The sequence below is a fragment of the Pseudophryne corroboree genome, chromosome 6, assembly GCF_028390025.1.
Source record: "Pseudophryne corroboree isolate aPseCor3 chromosome 6, aPseCor3.hap2, whole genome shotgun sequence".
Classification (NCBI taxonomy): Eukaryota; Metazoa; Chordata; class Amphibia; order Anura; family Myobatrachidae; genus Pseudophryne; species Pseudophryne corroboree.
This window is the reverse complement of record NC_086449.1, coordinates 692,508,492-692,526,854: the sequence shown is the minus strand read 5'-3', so window position 1 is coordinate 692,526,854 and position 18,363 is coordinate 692,508,492. Positions and strand designations below refer to the sequence as shown.

The following is an 18,363-nucleotide window of genomic DNA, read 5'->3' as shown; positions in this document are numbered from 1 at the left end:
AAGGGGAAGTGACATGGGAAAATAGCCCCATGTAGTGAGCAAAATGCTATTTTTAGACCGGAAGTGACTACTAACTAGTATGTGTAAATGTGAGCCTATAATAGGAAGGGGAGGGAAAAGAGATGAAGGAAGAGGGGCGGGAAAAAGGACCAGTGGAAATAATTGGAATGGGGAAAATTATGATATTTTAACAATGTATCAATATGCTTATGTGAGTGATAATTTGTGATAAATATATAAATATATAAATAAATACATGCACATACATACATCTACACATATATATATATATACACATACACATATATGTACACATACATACACATATACATACGCAATGCGCACGCATGTGAAAGTGAATGTTGAGAATAGTGAAAAGTACAAAATTACATCTTTATAATAATATGCGAAAAAAAGGTGCACGTGTACAAATCCATGAAAAATGAAATACAACACTATCCTCTCAGATAGTATACTTGTATCTATGTACATTATGTATTTAATGAAAAGAATTTTTCAAAAAATAAATATATATGTTATATGATGGTTTCCTACCCTACTATAAATTCGGGAAGCCCATAAGGGGCATAGCCAGAATCTGAAGCTGACAAGCTTGATGGGAGAGATATAATCAAGAGATATGGTGTGTCTATTTATTGACTACATCTGCATGGAAGGATGGGGCATAGCCAGAATCTGAAGCTGACAAGCTTGATGGGAGAGATATAATCAAGAGATATGGTGTGTCTATTTATTGACTACATCTGCATGGAAGGATATTAGAAATTCAACCTTAATTCAACCCATCCGGTCCCTACTTAGTTGGAGGGACCCCTGGGCCTGCTAATCTGTTATCCAGTATATCTATTATAAAGTTACACTTTAAAAGAGAGATGTTATAATTGACGGATTCATTGAGACCAAAAGTTACACTTTCAAAGAAAAATGTTATAATTGATAGATTCATTGAGACCATCTGGTCCCAGAGTACCTAATATGAATGTCCACTTGCTCTCTTTTTGGAGAAGCGCTTTGGTCGTGTCTCCGCCCCTGATGTTTGGTTTAATCTTGTCCACACAGAATACTTTCATTCTGTGTGAGGGATTATGGTGGAAATGTTTGGCAACGGATGTAATCTATTTCATGTTCCCCAGATCTCTGGCCGCGTTCCTGATGGACCCGCAGTGTTCCAAAATTCTCTGTTTTAACATCCTTGTCGTCATACCTATGTATCTTTTGCCACAAGTGCACAGAATACAGTAGATCACATTAATCGTGGTACAGTTGCAGAAGAATCTAATTTTGTGTTTTGTACCATATTTATCTGTGATTTCTTTAACTGGGTCCATATATTGGCAGGCCTTGCAAGAACCACATGGATAAGTTCCACATGTTGATATTTGTTTAGGCGTCTTGGAGACATAGTGACTCTGAACCAGGATATCCCTAAGATTGGGAGATCTTCTCCAGCTCATGGAGACCGAATCCTCAATCTCCATGGCTATGTCAGGATCTGTTTGTAATACATGCCAGTGTTTTTGTATGGCTGCTTTCAATTCTCTCCAATCGCTACAAAAATCACCCACGAATCGAATAGTACCTGAATCTTTACTCTTTTTCTCTTGAAAGATAAGAGTGCCTCTGTCAACCTTCATAAGTGAGGTTCTGGCTTGTTTGATTAGCCTATGGCTATATCCTCTTTCTCGCAGACGAGCAGTCAGTTCTTTACTCTGCTCTAGAAATTCTTGCTTATCCGAGCAGTTACGTTTCAATCTTAAGAACTCACCCTTGGGTATATTGTTAATGGTGGGTGGGAAATGTGAGCTTGAATTGTGCAGGACACTGTTCGTGGCGGTTTCTTTACGGTATAGCTTGGTTGCAAGAGTATTGTCGGTACTTCGATAAATCTGCAGATCCAGGAAGGAGATGTTGTCTCTGCTGTGTTCTGAGGTACATTTGAGATTTAAGTTGTTAGTATTAAGAGCAGATAGAATGCCGACAGATACAGAGCTTGTACGCCACATAGCCAGTAGAGGAAAATCTTTCCGATATAGGTATACCCTAGGAAATAGGATTACGAGAGTTGGAGAGGTATCACCAGGATACTGTGCACATATCGTACAAGCTGATACGTGTACTAGACAGATGGGAGAATTAGGGTTAGGAGATTTCACATGGAAGATGTGTAATATGGTTATGTCCTACTCCGTCCCATATGTTCTCCCCGATGATGCATATTTCATATGCGGGAGGAAGGCGTATAAGTGGCTTGCCCCAAACTCTGAAGGATTGTGTTATATTGGAAAAGTACTGCCTGAAGTAATGACTGTATCACATGCCAAAATGAAAGATATACACCGTGTTGCCCAAGCTCCTTATACTCATACCCATTACGAGCACGTAGTTAAACGGCACCTGATAGAAAGAACAGAGCATCCGGCCTCTGACATGATCCATGAATCCACCGGGATTCAGTTTCTAATCGCGTTAGACATCACTCGCACCGCCAGAGGAGTGTTGAATTATAAATACATATCTGCGCTCGCAAATTTGTTAGACAATATCACAGAAATGTATGATGACACGTTTAGGTATACTGGAACAGAACTAGTTCAGCATAGAATGATTCTCAATTATCTCACGGCAGTAACAGGTGGATATTGTGTCACACTGGCAACGCAGTACGGCGTGAAATGTTGCACATATATTACAAATAGTACCGAGGACCCGGTCGAGGTCATAGACCAAAAGATGGACGATATTCTCCAACTGAAGTGGGAATTTCGCAGGAGACACTATCTCACTCTTGCTGCTGTAGGTAATGAGCTGACTGGTTGGGTGTCATGGTTGAACCCGCGAAATTGGTTCTCTGGTTTAGGAGAATGGGCTCAAGGAGTCATAATGGATATAGGGAAGTTTCTCCTATGTATCTTAGGTGTTATCATAACGATTGGCTTGATATTTAGATGCGGTCAGGCTTTAACGAAGTGCAAACGTAGTACTAGGATAATGAGTTTAAGGAGTGAGGAAATTGTAATTCCAATGGATTTGATTTATGACCCAAATGTAGAAACAATGATGTGATGAAAATGCGATTTCTACGGTCCGTTTCTTTCACCTGTTTTTCCGTTTTCTCCAAGGTAAAAAGACCCACTTGGACGAGGAATTTGATGATCCTGTATACAGACAACTGATGGATTAAAGAAGAAGTTTTGACAACCTTATACACAGATATTTGATGAACTTTGCCATAGACCCCCAGTTTCCCTAGAAATTTTAAAATTACGCTAGCCCAACACTTTTGTAAGTCTATGGACATTGACAAAGCTTTTTGCCCACACGCCTTTTGGCAAAAGCACAAAGAAGACTGCATTCAACAGACACCGAACAAGACTTCAACCGACAAATGTTCATTTACCTGACATAGAATACCACTGCATTCACCGTAATTATGTCTTTCCTTCATCTCTACAACCTTCAGGTAATTACACACATAGTATAGGGAATACAGGCACAGATATCAGCAATCACATATTCCCCCATTCATGTATCATCAACTAAAATGTGCTCCCCATTTTTGTTACAACCACAGCCGAAAAGAGCTCGGTAAAGTTTGACAGCCCATCCACAGACCCGTACCACGGGATAAGAAGGAATTCAAATGTATACTTCGCAATGCCTCGAAGCTTGATTTAAAACACGTACGGCACGATGATACATGACCCCCAAACACGGATTCATACACACATGCTTCTGCTATCTCACTAGGTCATACCCTTTTCCTACCTTCTCCTCTCCTCCCCTACCCAACCATGTAAATGTATTAACCCCTGACATATATTTTTCTCTTTTTGAAATGTTTTAGGAAGTGGCAGTTATTGTTGACTGCCAAAGGGTGGACTGTCAAAGTCAGAAAAATATCACGATGCACACTGCCATATTTGCACCTCATACAGGTCCGCGCTGCGCATGCGTGCGCTCTCCCGTGCGTGCGCATACTCGCTGTTGCGGGCACCCGCGGGCGCGCGGTATGTGCATTTACGGTAGAGTTCATGTGTTCGTAGCGTGCGACTCAATCGTTACATATTTCCACTATATAAGGTATTTTGTAGATAATGGTCCCTTTGATAGAATCTGAAAGTTTAGTTAATGTAGCATGTTCATGGACAGAGAAATCCCTCTTTGTTTGATACGAAGGGTCAGACAGGAGTAATACTGTGGTGTTTAGTATCCATCGGAAGAGTATTTAATTAGCAATATTCCGGTGTTGGTTTGAAGCGGATTAATCGCTCGTGCGAATAGTTATGGACATAAGAAGTTTATGTCCATTTACTATTATTTGCACTTACTTATCCATGCGGCGGGAAACCTAGTTTCCCACCCACCTGAGCAGTTGGAAATCGTCACAGCCCACCTGTATGAATCAACCTATGACCTTTTGTTATAATGCGAGGAGGAATTCCTGTGTCCAATGAACAATGAGATTGTAGGGACCATTGAATTGTATTGTGTGTGGGGCATAAATAGACAAGCCGATCACATCCAGCTCTCACTCTTCAACGGTTCTCATTGCTGAAAATCGGGAGCTGGATGTCCAGAGGCGCATGCGATCGTTCCCCTTGTGCGTAAGTTTTCTCCGCAATCATATTGTCTTTCTTGTTATTGTGGGCCATATCTCTCTCTCTCTCTCTTCTCCTCTTTCTCTCGTATTCTCTTAAACGTAATAGTATTGTATTGTATTTCCTGTGTAGTTATCTGGTTAGGTAGTCTATGTTATATTGTAGTGTATGACTTGTATTGTATTAATTCTTTTGCAAGTATAACATTCATAATATATATATAAGGCGTTGGACCCTAAGCTCAGGTATCTGTGTATTTCTTATAGTGTTGAGTATTCTCAGAGCTTCGGTGACGCTCAAACAGCTTTTAAGTTAATAAGGTTACACTGTGTTGCATCTACACCCTATCTCTACACTAAGGTTTTTACAGCATATTACATTGTTTATGGTTTAGATATAAAGGTTTAACATTGTGAGCGTCAGCGCCGCTGGTGATCTCCTCGTGGTCCCGAGCGTCCGCTACGCTATAGCGAATCATTACATTAGTCGGCAGCCAATAGCGTGCCTGCCTGTGATCTCTTGGCCGTGAGCGAACGTGACGCTTGAGCGTCTCGACTACGGCTAAGCGATTGTTACGCAACGAGCGTACCCTTACGGTACTCCATACGTAAATAGCGTACAGTGTTCTTAGACCTCATAAAGGGTTTTATATAAGATAAATATTTAGCTTTATCACTATCTATCTATATCTATCACTAGAACAGGCAAGTCTCCGGATTTTGTATGTCCCCCCTGCCCAGCCTCCCACATAGTGAGTAAAGTGGGTCCGGCCAGTCGATGACGCAATTATCGCTGAATCGCGTCATCATAGCCATGCCCCCTGCAGTATAGTGGCGGTAATATCGGCATTACAGAGTGGGTGCGTAGCTACAATGACATGATTGCAGTAACCATGCCCCCATTCCGCCTCCTCTCCGCCAATCATCGTGTCATAGCTCCGCCCAGCCCCCCTGCTGAGCTGACCTGGATTTTGGCATCTACTGTTAGGATATGGTGCGCTCTGTACATGTCTACTTCTGTGTATCAGTCTATGTGTGCATCCCCTAGTGTTAGACCTCTAGTACCAGGAGTCACTCGGTGGCGGAGTTATATGATGCAGTTCTTATTCCTCCATCTCAGAGAGAGTGAGGAACATGTGTGTCACACAGAGACTGAGAGACAGAGTCCTGGTGTACAAGTGTGCAGAGCTGAGACTGGGAGCAGATCTCAGCTACAGAGACTCACAGTGTTCCAGTGCATGCATCATCTTCTCTAGAGTGGGAGTCAGACTGCACGTCCTCCATGTGGGAGTGCAGTCCTCCATGCTTCACCACCACAGACATCTCCTGGTAAGTACCGCTACCTAATGCTGTTACCTTGTGTGATATATGGGTTCCTGATTACCGCTATCAGTGTTACATCTGAGTCACCTGTGTTCACTAAATAAACCTGCATTAGCAATTCAAATGTATCGAAAACACATTTACAGGACACCAACATTTCGGGGCGAATTTTCAATACATTTGAATTACCGTACTTCAGTCTTTGAGTGGCACCACCACTACGGAGGGAACCAGAGCACGTAAAGTGATACAGGGGAGTACCGGCCTCTATCCTATATATACAGTATATTCTAAGAAATGTATTTTGGGAAAAAGTCTATGGGAGTATGCTTGGCGCAGCTGAGTGGCATAGTCTTTGCTACCTAACCGCATGACGTGTACTTCCAGAGATTTTATTCCAAAATACACATTTTAGTTACACACTAATGTGACAGAAGTATGATGCAAGGGTACACTGAGTACTGGCACTGGCTTTTTAAATACTTCTGTTTGTGACTAAGGGGTCTATTTACTAAGCCGTTGAAGGAGATAAAGTCGCTGGAGATAAAGTACCAGCCAAGTGGCTCCTAACTGCCATGTCACAGACTGTGGAACATATGTATTAACCCTAAGAATGCATAAGGAAGTGATAAACCAGTGATAAATTCAAGGTGATAAATGCACCAGCCAATCAGCTCCAATATGTAAATTAACAGGAGCTGATTGGCTGGTGCGTTTATCACCTTGCATTTATCACTGGTTTAACAATTCTGATTCTGATTCCTTGTGCCTTCTCCAGGTTAATACATCTGCCCCCGTGTTTGAAAAATGTCAGTTAGGAGTCGATTGACTGGTACTTTATCTCCAGCTACTTTGAGGTATATTCAATTGAAGTCGAAAGCTGCCGTTTGTCGGAAAGATGGCAGTTTTCAACTTTTTTAGGTCAGAAGGGGTTCCGACCTATTCAATATATCCCAAAATGACCTGACAAGTCAGGGAATTCCACTTATCGGAAAGCACGTGGATCGGCAGAATAGCCGCCGATCCGCATACTTCTGTCAGAAACGGGGCCAAATCCGACAGGGTTTGGCCCCCTTTCCGACCATCTCAATCCAACTTTAAAAAAAGTCGGAATGAGATGAGGGACCTGAGGGAGATGAGAGGAGATGAGAGGAGGAGACGGGGGTGGGGGGGGAGATGGGGGAGAGCTGCGGGGAGACAGGGGAGAGCTGCGGCTACAGCACAGCATATGCAGGAGGATGTGGCATAGCCGCCACTCACGGCAGCGTCCAACCAGCTCCAGCAACAGAGGTCTCGCTTGCTGGAGCTGGGTGGACACTGCCCTATAATGCTGCTGTAGTGCTGCTCTCCTCCGTCTCCCCGCGGCTCTCCCCCAGTCTCCTCCTCTCTGCTCTGCTTTTTAAAAGTCGAATTGAGATGGCAATTTGAATAGCCCTGGTCGGATCCATTCCGACAAATGCATGTCGGAATGGATCCGACTTTAATTGAATATACCTTTATCTCCATCCAAGGCTTAGTAAATAGACACCTGAGTCACTAAAGTGGGTACAAAAGACAAAGGGGGTCATTCCGAGTTGTTCGCTCGTTGCCGATTTTAGCAACGGAGCGATTAAGGCGAAAATGCGCATGCGCATAGTACGCAGTGCGCATGCGCTAAGTATTTTAGCACAAAACTTAGTAGATTTACTCACGTCCGAACGAAGAATTTTCATTGTTGAAGTGATCGTAGTGTGATTGACAGGAAGTGGGTGTTTCTGGGCGGAAACTGGCAGTTTTCTGGGAGTGTGCGGAAAAACACAGGCGTGCCAGGATAAAAAGCGGTAGTGTCTGGAGAAACGGGGGAGTGGCTGGCTGAACGCAGGGCGTTTGTGATGTCAAACCAGGAACGAAACGGGCTGAGCTGATCGCAGCGTAGGAGTAAGTCTCGAGCTACTCAGAAATTGCTAAGAATTTTCTATTCGCAATTCTGCTAATCTTTCGTTCGCAATTCTGCTAAGCTAAGATACACTCCCAGAGGACGGCGGCCTAGCGTGTGCAATGCTGCTAAAATCTGCTAGCGAGCGAACAACTCAGAATGACCCCCAAAGTTCTGATACCAGAGATAGCACCATGCCACAGAGCAATACCAAATTGTATGGGACAAAAATCCTACAAAAGTATTACTCTAGGGAGCCTAGTACACTGAGTAACTTTATATTTGACTACAATGTGAATAAGCTGCAAAATTTCAGCACAAGTACCTGACGTATGGGAATCACTTTACGTGGCAAAGCAACTAAGTTGCACCAAGCATCTCACGCCATCTGACGCACAAATCTTTTACAACAAGTAGCTTGTATTGTAGCATTAGCAGTCTTCCAATCAGCCAATGCAGGCAGAATGAATACATTGGTGAAGCGAGCCCTACAGTAGCTGCTGTTAGAGGCACCCTGACCCTGTGTGTAATGCAGTTCAAAAGCAGTAACAACTGAGAAAGAAAAAGCTACAATGTAGTTTGTCAAGTCACAGACAGTTGTCTGATAGAAATTTTGTGTCATGTTACTGGACTCTGACCTAATTTTTAGAAGTAAACATGATTCTCCTAGATAGTGTATCCTTCATAAATCAACATGAATAAGTTACGGTCAGTTCAGTCATAGTAGAAGTAGTTCAGAAAATATTATATAAGCATTCACATGCAATTGATAGCTGAACAGCAACAGTAATAAAAATAATAATAATAATAATAATAATAATATTTAAATCTCTAATTACATATATACTAAACATATTCACCACAGTTCACTGCATTAAACTACTAATTAAGCTAATTCAACAGGATATTTAATAGACAATGTTGATGCAAATCCAGTGACTGCATGATAAAGTCTGACTATGCTGTGTTTTTTCCCTTTCAATAAACTATGGTACTGCCTATATATAATAAGTCATAACATTCTTTTACATATATAGATAGATAGATAGATAGATAGATAGATAGATAGATAGATAGATAGATACAATTATATTATATCGATAGATATATAATATATACAAATATATATATATATATATATATATATATATATATCAAACTTACTGATTATCTTACCATCTGATAGGTCAATTATTCCCAGGTAGTGCAAAAGTTTGAGGGATGAACATACAACAAACACAATGCCCAAAGTGTGCAGTCCTTCTGACTCCCCTTCACTCCACATCCTTTAAGGCACAGCAATATCCTCTGATGTTTTGCTGAAGCAACTGTCAGTTATCTATAGCTGTGGAATGGTCGGGTTGGAGTCCTCTGCTGCTTTGTAAGTGTTTGGCTCATTTTCTCTCTGATTTTCTGTTGCCTTTCTGTAAACTGCCTTCCTCTATTACTGCCTTCTGTGTCCAAATACTCATTCTCGTCCTTCTGCACACAAGCAATTTTCCCTCTTAAAAACCTTTATTTTATTTGCCGTTAGCCCGGGACAATAATCCCAAGCGTACTTACAATCCTCAATTACTGATACCTTAGTGTCGCTTACATCAGCATTATCTCAAGTGAACTGCACTATTCCTTATTGTTACAGTATTACATTTATATGCTACAGTTTCATTTGTGATATAATCAAAAGCAAACTATATTGTTTTAATACTTTTTTAAGCAGCACACACTGTATAGTATATTAATGTATATACAGTATATACAGTACATTTCCATACATCTCAAATAACAATGCATGATGCTGTATCAAATGTGCATTGTAAATGCTGCACTGACCATATTTTATAACACTGTGACTTCATACTGTATACATCCACCACATGTAGCCAGTGCTTCTTCATTTCATTTAAATGTGTGCATTTTATATATATATATATATATATATATATATACACACACACACACACACACACACACACACACACACTCACTCACACATTACAGCATTTTTTCATCACTATGACAAAATCATTTGTTACTGACAATACAAAGCAAAGTGCATGAGTGTTTATATGTATAATATTTATACTATAATCACTATTAATAACAGGATTGTAACAGATCCGTTTAATCCATATTCAATGGATTCTGCAGTCTGTTTAATTTAACCTAAAAGGGTTACATTCAATAGGAAATCCTTTTCTGTTTCCAATTGCAGGTATGGGGTCTTTTATCTGGAAGCCTGTTATGCACAAACTTCTGGAAAGCAGACAGAAACAAGAGAATGACGGCTGCTGTTTCTGGTCACAGTGCCTACAGTCACTGCAGGGATTACTGCTATACAATTAAGTTTGCAGGGTTAGGCGAGTGGCAACGTGGGGGGCCATTTTTAAATGTCATTTATTATATTTTTGGTATGACACTCCCAATTATGGAAAAATCTTTTTATCTTTTTATCCTGAAAAGTCTGAAGTATTAGTGCAATAGATACCAGAATACCAACTTTATATATGGATTGTGGAATCAGTGTTATAACTAATTTATTTGTATATATAGTGTGTGTGTGTGTGTGTGTGTGTGTGTGTGTGTGTGTGTGTGTGTGTGTGTGTGTGTGTGTGTGTGTGTGTGTGTGTGTGTGTGTGTGTGTGTGTGTGTGTGTGTGTGGTGTTTACAAAGTAGAGTCACATTCAGTAACCTTGATTTATGGGCTTTTGGATGGTCTAAGAGATGCAGAATTGAATTTGAATTATATAGCAACTCAGCAGGATATTTTTATTTTAACCTTTGTAAGTGATGAAAAATGCATTTTGTTTTTTCAAAGGCAGGAAATACAGAGAAAACGTGTATTCATTGTTTATACAGCTAGCTTGTTTGTTCATCTCTGGAATATCACAAAGAGCTAATTAAGCAGAACCTAAATATCAGCAATATTTGCACACAGATAGCTTGCCTGATTGTATAATATAACATAGTGATATTTACTCATTATGTACAGATTTTGGGAGAAATATTTCTAAATAACTTTATTAAAGCTTTAGTTGCCCAATTAACAACATAAAAGAGGATTTTTAGATGTCTATTAATTTAGCATGAAATAATATTTCTTATTGTAAAGGAAAACAATGTATTACTTAATCCTATTTTAGAAATAAATGTAATAATTTGTTATGAGTGTTGCTGCTTATGTAGAGCACCACTGAAATAATGGCTTCCAACAATGGGTTCTCTGAAAGCAAGTAGTGGGGCAGATGTATTAAGTCTGGAGAAGTGATAAAGCAGTGATAAATGCAAGGTGATAACGCACCAGCCAGTCAGCTCCTAACTGTAAATTTACATATTGGAGCCGATTGGCTGATGCGTTATCACCTTGCACTTATCACTGCTTTATCACTTCAACAGGCTTAATACATCTGCCCCATTATTTTTAATTCACAGGACCTCGTTCAGCAACATTAATCAATAACAGTGAGAAACATAAACCAATGTCCGTTCTCTACTCATCTAACCACTCACCTCTCATTGATACACCCTCCTGCACAGTGGCGTAACTAGAAATTTTTCTCCCCCAAGCCAAAAAATCCTTCGGCGCCCCCCCCCCCCCCCCATACCCCCCATAATTGGCACTAGTAAAGGGATAAATCTGTGCGCGCCGTAGCCGCGCGCCGCCAAAAGGTGTGTGTCTTCATTTAAATGGGCGTGGCTTCGCGTAAAGGGGCGTGGCATTGCAGGAAAAGACTACCTTATACCCCAGTTTTGCAACCTGCACGCCCAGACGTTAGCCACCACAGGAAAGAAAAATAATCCTGATTCATGCCCCTTACATTATTTGTAATTTTTCCTCCTTATAGTAATGCCCAGTATACATTATGCCACATACTGCAATGGCCCTTAGACATTATGCCACACACAATAATGCACATGACACAATATGCACACACCATAATGCCCCCGACACATTATGCCACACACCGTAATGCCTGTGACACATTATGATAGGAATCGCAATGCCCGTTATACATTATGCTACACACTGCAATGCCCCTGATACATTATAGCACATACAATGTCTGTGACACAGTATGACACACACCACAATGATCCTGAGACATTATACCACATACCACAATGGCCGTGATATAGTATACAACACACCGTAATGTCTGACACATTATGACACACACCGCAATGTCCGTGATACATTATGCCACACACCGTAATGCCCATTACACATTAAGTTCTACAGTAAGGCTTCTAATTACTTTTAAATTACCTGCTCGTTGCCAGGGGTTTCATGCTCTTGGTTCCATGCACGGTGCCAGGGGTTTTCATGCTCAGGGTGTCATGCTCGTTGCCAGGGGTGTCATGCTCGTTGCCAGCGGTTTCATACTCTTGGTTCCATGCACGGTGCCAGGGGTTTTCATGCTCAGGGTGTCATGCTCGTTGCCAGGGGTTTCATGCACTGGGTGTCATGCTCGTTGCCAGGGGTTTCATGCACTGGGTGTCATGCTTGTTGCCAGGGGTTTCATGCACTGGGTGTCATGCTCGTTGCTAGGGGGTAGTGCTTGTTGCTAGGGCCATGCTCCCAGTGCCACATATGCCCCCAGTGCCAGATATTCCCCCACAGTGCCAGGTATATGCCCCCAGTGCCAGATATTCCCCCACAGTGCCAGGTACATGCCCCCAGTGCCACATATACCCCCCCCCAGTGCCACATATGCCCCCTCAGTGCCTGCTCCCCCCAGTGCCAAATATTCCCCCACAGTGCCACATATGCCCCCTCAGTGCCTGCTCCCCCAGTGCCAGATATTCCCCCACAGTGCCAGGTATATGCCCCCAGTGCCAGATATTCCCCCACAGTGCCACATATGCCCCCTCAGTGCCTGCTCCCCCCAGTGCCAAATATTCCCCCACAGTGCCAGGTATATGCCCCCAGTGCCAGATCTTCCCCCACAGTGCCAGGTATATGCCCCCAGTGCCAGATCTTCCCCCACAGTGCCAGGTATATGCCCCCAGTGCCAGATCTTCCCCCACAGTGCCAGGTATATGCCCCCAGTGCCAGATCTTCCCCCACAGTGCCAGGTATATGCCCCCAGTGCCAGATCTTCCCCCACAGTGCCAGGTATATGCCCACAGTGCCAGATCTTCCCCCACAGTGCCAGGTATATGCCCCCAGTGCCAGATCTTCCCCCACAGTGCCAGGTATATGCCCACAGTGCCAGGTATATGCCCCAAGTGCCAGATATTCCCCCACAGTGCCACATATGCCCCCTCAGTGCCTGCACCCCCCAGTGCCAAATATTCCCCCTCAGTGCCAGGTATATGCCCCCAGTGCCAGATATTCCCCCACAGTGCCTGCTCACCCCCCCCCCCCCCCGCTCCTTTGTGTTGGAGGGACACGGAGCACATAGCGCGCCTCTCCTGTGTCCCTCCTGGCTCTCCTGCCGGTCTAATAAAGGAAGTGCCGGTTCGTGAGACAATCAGAGCTCACGAACGGCACTTCCTTTATTAGACAGGCCGGGGGAGAGCCAGGGAGGGACACAGGAGAGGCGCGCGATGTGCGCTCCGTGTCCCTACTTACAGCAGCGGAGGGAAGGAGACCGCAGATTGACATGCGGACGCTCGTCCGCATGTCAATCTGTGCAAAGTCAGTGGCGCCCCCGCAGCCCCTCGCCCCCAAGCCACCGCGAGGACTGCGGGGGCAGTAGTTACGCCACTGCTCCTGCAATGCCTGACAGTAACCTAGGCTTACCATACTAGCCCTTTAAACCAGGACACATATGAATTACACAGGTTCTCAAGCTGCTTAAAACCTGGTGAAATGCAGGCTTAAAGTAGGCAAGACACAGAACCTGTGTAATTCACCATCTGAGCTTCTGACTTTGTTACACTAGTTATTAAGCTTCTACAAAGGACAACCAGAGGTGTGGCCCATAGCAGCCATTCAGATTCTAGTTACAGTATGATAGCTAGATTTTGATTGGTTGCTATCTGCACCACCTCCACTCTACTCTTTAGAAAGTTTGAAAAATCTCCCATATGTATAACTTTAGCAAAGAATATATATCAATGTAGTTTGACTTTAAAACACTTATTTGACATAATACCTGTTCCACTCAATAGCGGTAAGAATACATTTAAAAATCTTTGTAAATATCCAGTCCACTATATCTATCATGCATTGGTATGAAATGTGTAAGAAAAGCATTGACAGTGCACTAAAAAGTATTAGATATTAGGTAACGAAATTATATATATATATATATATATATATATATATATATATATGGTAGTAACAGCTACTACCAGCCGATCGGAATCGTCGTTCTGAGGACCAATCAGCTGTCGTTTATGAGCAGGTGCAAGGTCATGTTCAAAGGTGGGAAAGGTCAGTTTGGCAGTTTCATTTTGCAGAATAAAGTTGGTTACTGAAGTGCAATTACGGTTGGGTGTTTGTGTGTATTGTTTAGTGCTATTGACGGTGTAAAAAATAAATACAACAATGTCGTCCAGGCAAAGTGGTGACGGGTCACCCAGGAAGAGATCCAGGATTGTGGTGTAACGTGAAAATGGTCTTTCATATGCAGCAATTACGAGAGAAGTTGGTGGGAATGTGACAACATCAGGAGTACGAAAGTTTTGTTAACACTATCAGGAAACACAATCTATACTAAACAAAGAAGGAAAAGGGTGGAAAAAGTGCACAACAGCTGTTGATGATAGGAGAATAAAACGAATTTGCGTCAGGGACAGATGGATGTCATTTGCGGCCATTAGCAGTGAACTGAGTGCAACTGGTGTTTTTGCCAGTGCAAGAACGGTACAGAGAAGACTAACGGAAGTTGGCCTAAAAGGTAGGATTCCCCGAAAAAAGCCATTACTGAATAAAAAGCAGTGGCAGAAATGAATACAGTGGGCAAAAGAACACATTGCATGGACAGAAGGTCAGTGGAAACAAGTGATATGGAGTGACAAAACTAAGACATCGATATTTGGTAGTGATGGGAGAAAATATGTGAAACGTCGCATCGGGGAAGAGGTACATCCAGATTGCATTAAGTGATAAAAAAGAATCCTACAAGTGTTATGACAGCAGATGCAGTAGGCCACCTTCATGTCATAGATTACACACTGAACAGCAGAAAGTACATTGACACCATCCTACAATGAAAACTTCTACCTTCTATCAGGGATCCTTTTCCAGAAATGTCCCATTTTTTCAGCTCCCTGCCACACTGCATAGATATGCAAACAGTGATTCATGGAGAATGACATACAGGTGCTGGGATGGCTAGGAAACAGCCCAGACCTGAACCCAATAGAACGTTTGTGGTTCCGTTTGAAAAAACTGCTACATCTGAGGCATCCATCCAATAAAAGAGAATTAATTGAGGCTATAATTGTCTCATGGCACCACATAATAAAGAAGGAAGAGCTCCAAACATTGGTTGGCTCAATGCCATGTCGCTGTGCTGATGTCTTGAAAAATAAAGGATACCCAACGAAATACTGCTAGGACAGTGACATCATAAGTACACAGGGATTTTCACCCTAAGTGTTGTTTTCACTGCATAACTTCCCTTGTAATGCAAATTATTATTAATTATTATTATCCTTTATTTATATGGCGTCACAAGGGTTCCACAGCACCCAATTACAGAGTACATAAACAAATAATCAAAACAGGAAAACAGCAACTTAGGGTGTGTACACACGGTGAGATCCTTGCTATACCCGATTTTCACTTGCGATTTCCCTTGAACTCCCCGGAGCCCAGCACCACCGATTTTGACTAACTTTTCTTGAGATATGGACTATGTGTGCTTACGATTTTGGCTAATGTGCGATTTTGGCTTATGTGAGATTTTGGCTTATGTGAGATGTCATTGACATGTGAGATGAACTAGATAGTACACCGATCTAGCAAGGATTGACTTGCCTACACAGTCTATCTTTTCTTGAGATGCCAACCTGGCGGGACCGCGCATCGGGATCGAATTGGGATTGCAAGGTGACTTTCACCTTGCGATCTGCACTAACTTTTCTTGCGATTTTGACTATATAGTCAAAATCGAAAGAAAATATCTCACCGTGTGTACACACCCTAACAGTTGACGACAATATAGGACAAGTACAGCAGATGACACTGAAATAAGTATCAGGTGGCAGAGGACTGCTGGATTTGGTGCAGTTGAAGATTATTAAAGTAAGAAAAATGATAAGCACATGAGGGAAGAGGACCCTGCTCGTGTCTTTGTCTTCTACATGTGAATACTTGCAAAACCTGATGAAGGGACCCACAGTGGCCCGAAATGCTGCATAGTTTATATGTTTGCGCTTAGACTCACACTTATACTGCATGGCTTGTATCTCTGGATGTTCTACCCTGGATATGTATGCATGCAGACTTTAACTTTATGGACATGAAATACATTTCTATGTTAAGTCCTGGAGTGCCGTGTCCGTTCTGAGCTTCTACCTGTTCTGAACCCACCATGTATTTCACACGGGACAAAGGTACGCAGGCTGCTGCATAAGGTTATTTGAGTGCCGGATTTTCAGTGACAGTATATATATAGTTCTAAAAGTCCCTCCACAGTGACTGTGTGCTATAAGTAAGTCACTTTGCAGGATATAGGGTCAATTGAATTAGATGCGAGTTGCAAGTTAATTTTATGACTTCGCTCGAATGCGCACACCCGAGATTTCTCAAAACAATTAAGAGTGCCTATTTTTGGTACTTGCAGTGGGGAAGAGGGCACATTTTCTACAATATGCGATGTGGGAGAAGTGCATGAAAAACCTTCCTAGACCCCAGAAAAGTGACAGTTTCATTACCAGAATCATATAGAAGGATGTAAGTGGGCAAAAGGAAAATAATAGACACTTTTAAAAGGTGTCAAATGACTGATTTGTGCTTTTTTTTTTTTCTTTTTAAAGGGAAAAGAACGTAAAAAGCTAATGAATTTTGTTTAACTGAAAAGGAATGAAACAAAAAAATTCTAACAAAAAGTAAGAACAGGTGTTTTGGGGTAAATTGTGGCCATTCTAAAGTAATAAAAATGGAGATAAATGATCCAACGAAATCACAGTATTTATGGCTTAAATAAATGCTTTCATTAAATTTGGGGTGCATAATCTAACAAAAAAGTTGATTTTGAGGTTATTTCATTTTTTTTTACTCCCATAAATGCCATGCAATTATTTGCCCAATTAAGCTACAGTGCACATGTGTCCTGCTATAGCCTTGCTGCTTATATTCTGTAGCGGGATCGTAATGCGGGCACATTGCTAGCCAGCTCTCATTAGAATGAATGGTCGACAGGTACGTGCATCACAGCATCAACTTAAGGGACGCACCTGTAATTGCAAACTTCCAAATGCCTAATTAGTCATTCGAGAGGGGGGTGGTGCTCATGGGGTTCTGCACAGTCTACCAACATTTTCACCTTAAAACAAAGATTTTCCCTATTGTCTCTTAGCCTCAGGGAGGTACGAACGGAAAATGAGAATTTACTCTGGTTCAAATTCTAATTGGATTGCAAAACTAATTCTGCAAATTTGTGGAGAAAACTGCAACTCGCAGCTCACACTTCGCAACTTGCCTCTATTTGGATTGACCCTTATGTGTGCTAAGTAATATGATAACTAGGAGGTGCGCTGGCCCAAATCTTGGGTTTTGGGTTCTTGTTTTGGATCTGTATCTCCTTCATGTTTTGGATCTGTATTTGTTTTGCCAAAACCTCCCTTGCAAATTTTGGATCTGTATTTTTTTTAAATCATAAAAACAGCTAAAATCACCAAATTTGGGGGTGTTTTTGTTCCTACAGTATTAACCGCAATAACATTAATTTCCACTCATTTCCAGTCAATTTTGACCACCTCACAGTTCACAATATTGTTTTCATCCAGTCTAGGCCAAAAGGTTGCACCGAGGTAACTGGATGACTAAGCTAAGCGACAGCAGTGGGTGGCACAAACATGTGACACTTAAACTTGCAACATGGCATATCTAGGAAACAGAATGGCACTGCAGTGGTAGACAGATTGGCAGTTTAATAAACTATACAACTGTACAAATGTTTGTCATCGCAGTCAGCAATGCTTCAAACAGCACATAAAGCGAAGAAAAGAGGTGCAAGATGGAATGGAGTCCCACCCACCCAGCGTCTCACCCCCCCTTATGTAGTATATTAATCCGGACATGCACAGTTTAACAAACCAATCATATCAGCGACAGGGACTGTCTCTTGTGGCTGGAATGATTGGGTTGTATGTGCCCCCACAAAACATTTTTTTAGGACTACCTTCGATAAGTAATTACTCTGAGGATGTTGATGATGAGGTGTTATTTGTACAATAAATTTAATGTCTTCGCCGCAAATGACGTAACATGAAGGAGGTGCCTATATGGCTTTTTACTAGAGATGAGCGCCTGAAATTTTTCGGGTTTTGTGTTTTGGTTTTGGGTTCGGTTCCGCGGCCGTGTTTTGGGTTCGAACGCGTTTTGGCA

The 18,363-nt window shown here is 42.1% G+C and overlaps 1 protein-coding gene across 4 annotated transcripts in view; it reads right to left on the bottom strand.

Moving 5' to 3' along the window:
- KCNIP1 (potassium voltage-gated channel interacting protein 1) overlaps positions 1–18,363 on the bottom strand; it is a 748,664-nt gene that overhangs the window by 170,068 nt on the left and 560,233 nt on the right. The window contains exon 1 of one of the 4 annotated variants that reach the window (XM_063928310.1): positions 9,033–9,158. The exons of the other annotated variants lie outside the window; for them this stretch is intronic. Coding sequence (XP_063784380.1) covers positions 9,033–9,141 — 109 coding nt within the window. The 5' untranslated portion in view covers positions 9,142–9,158. Of the gene's footprint in view, positions 1–9,032; positions 9,159–18,363 lie in introns of those variants that run through there. 4 annotated transcript variants of the gene reach the window in all.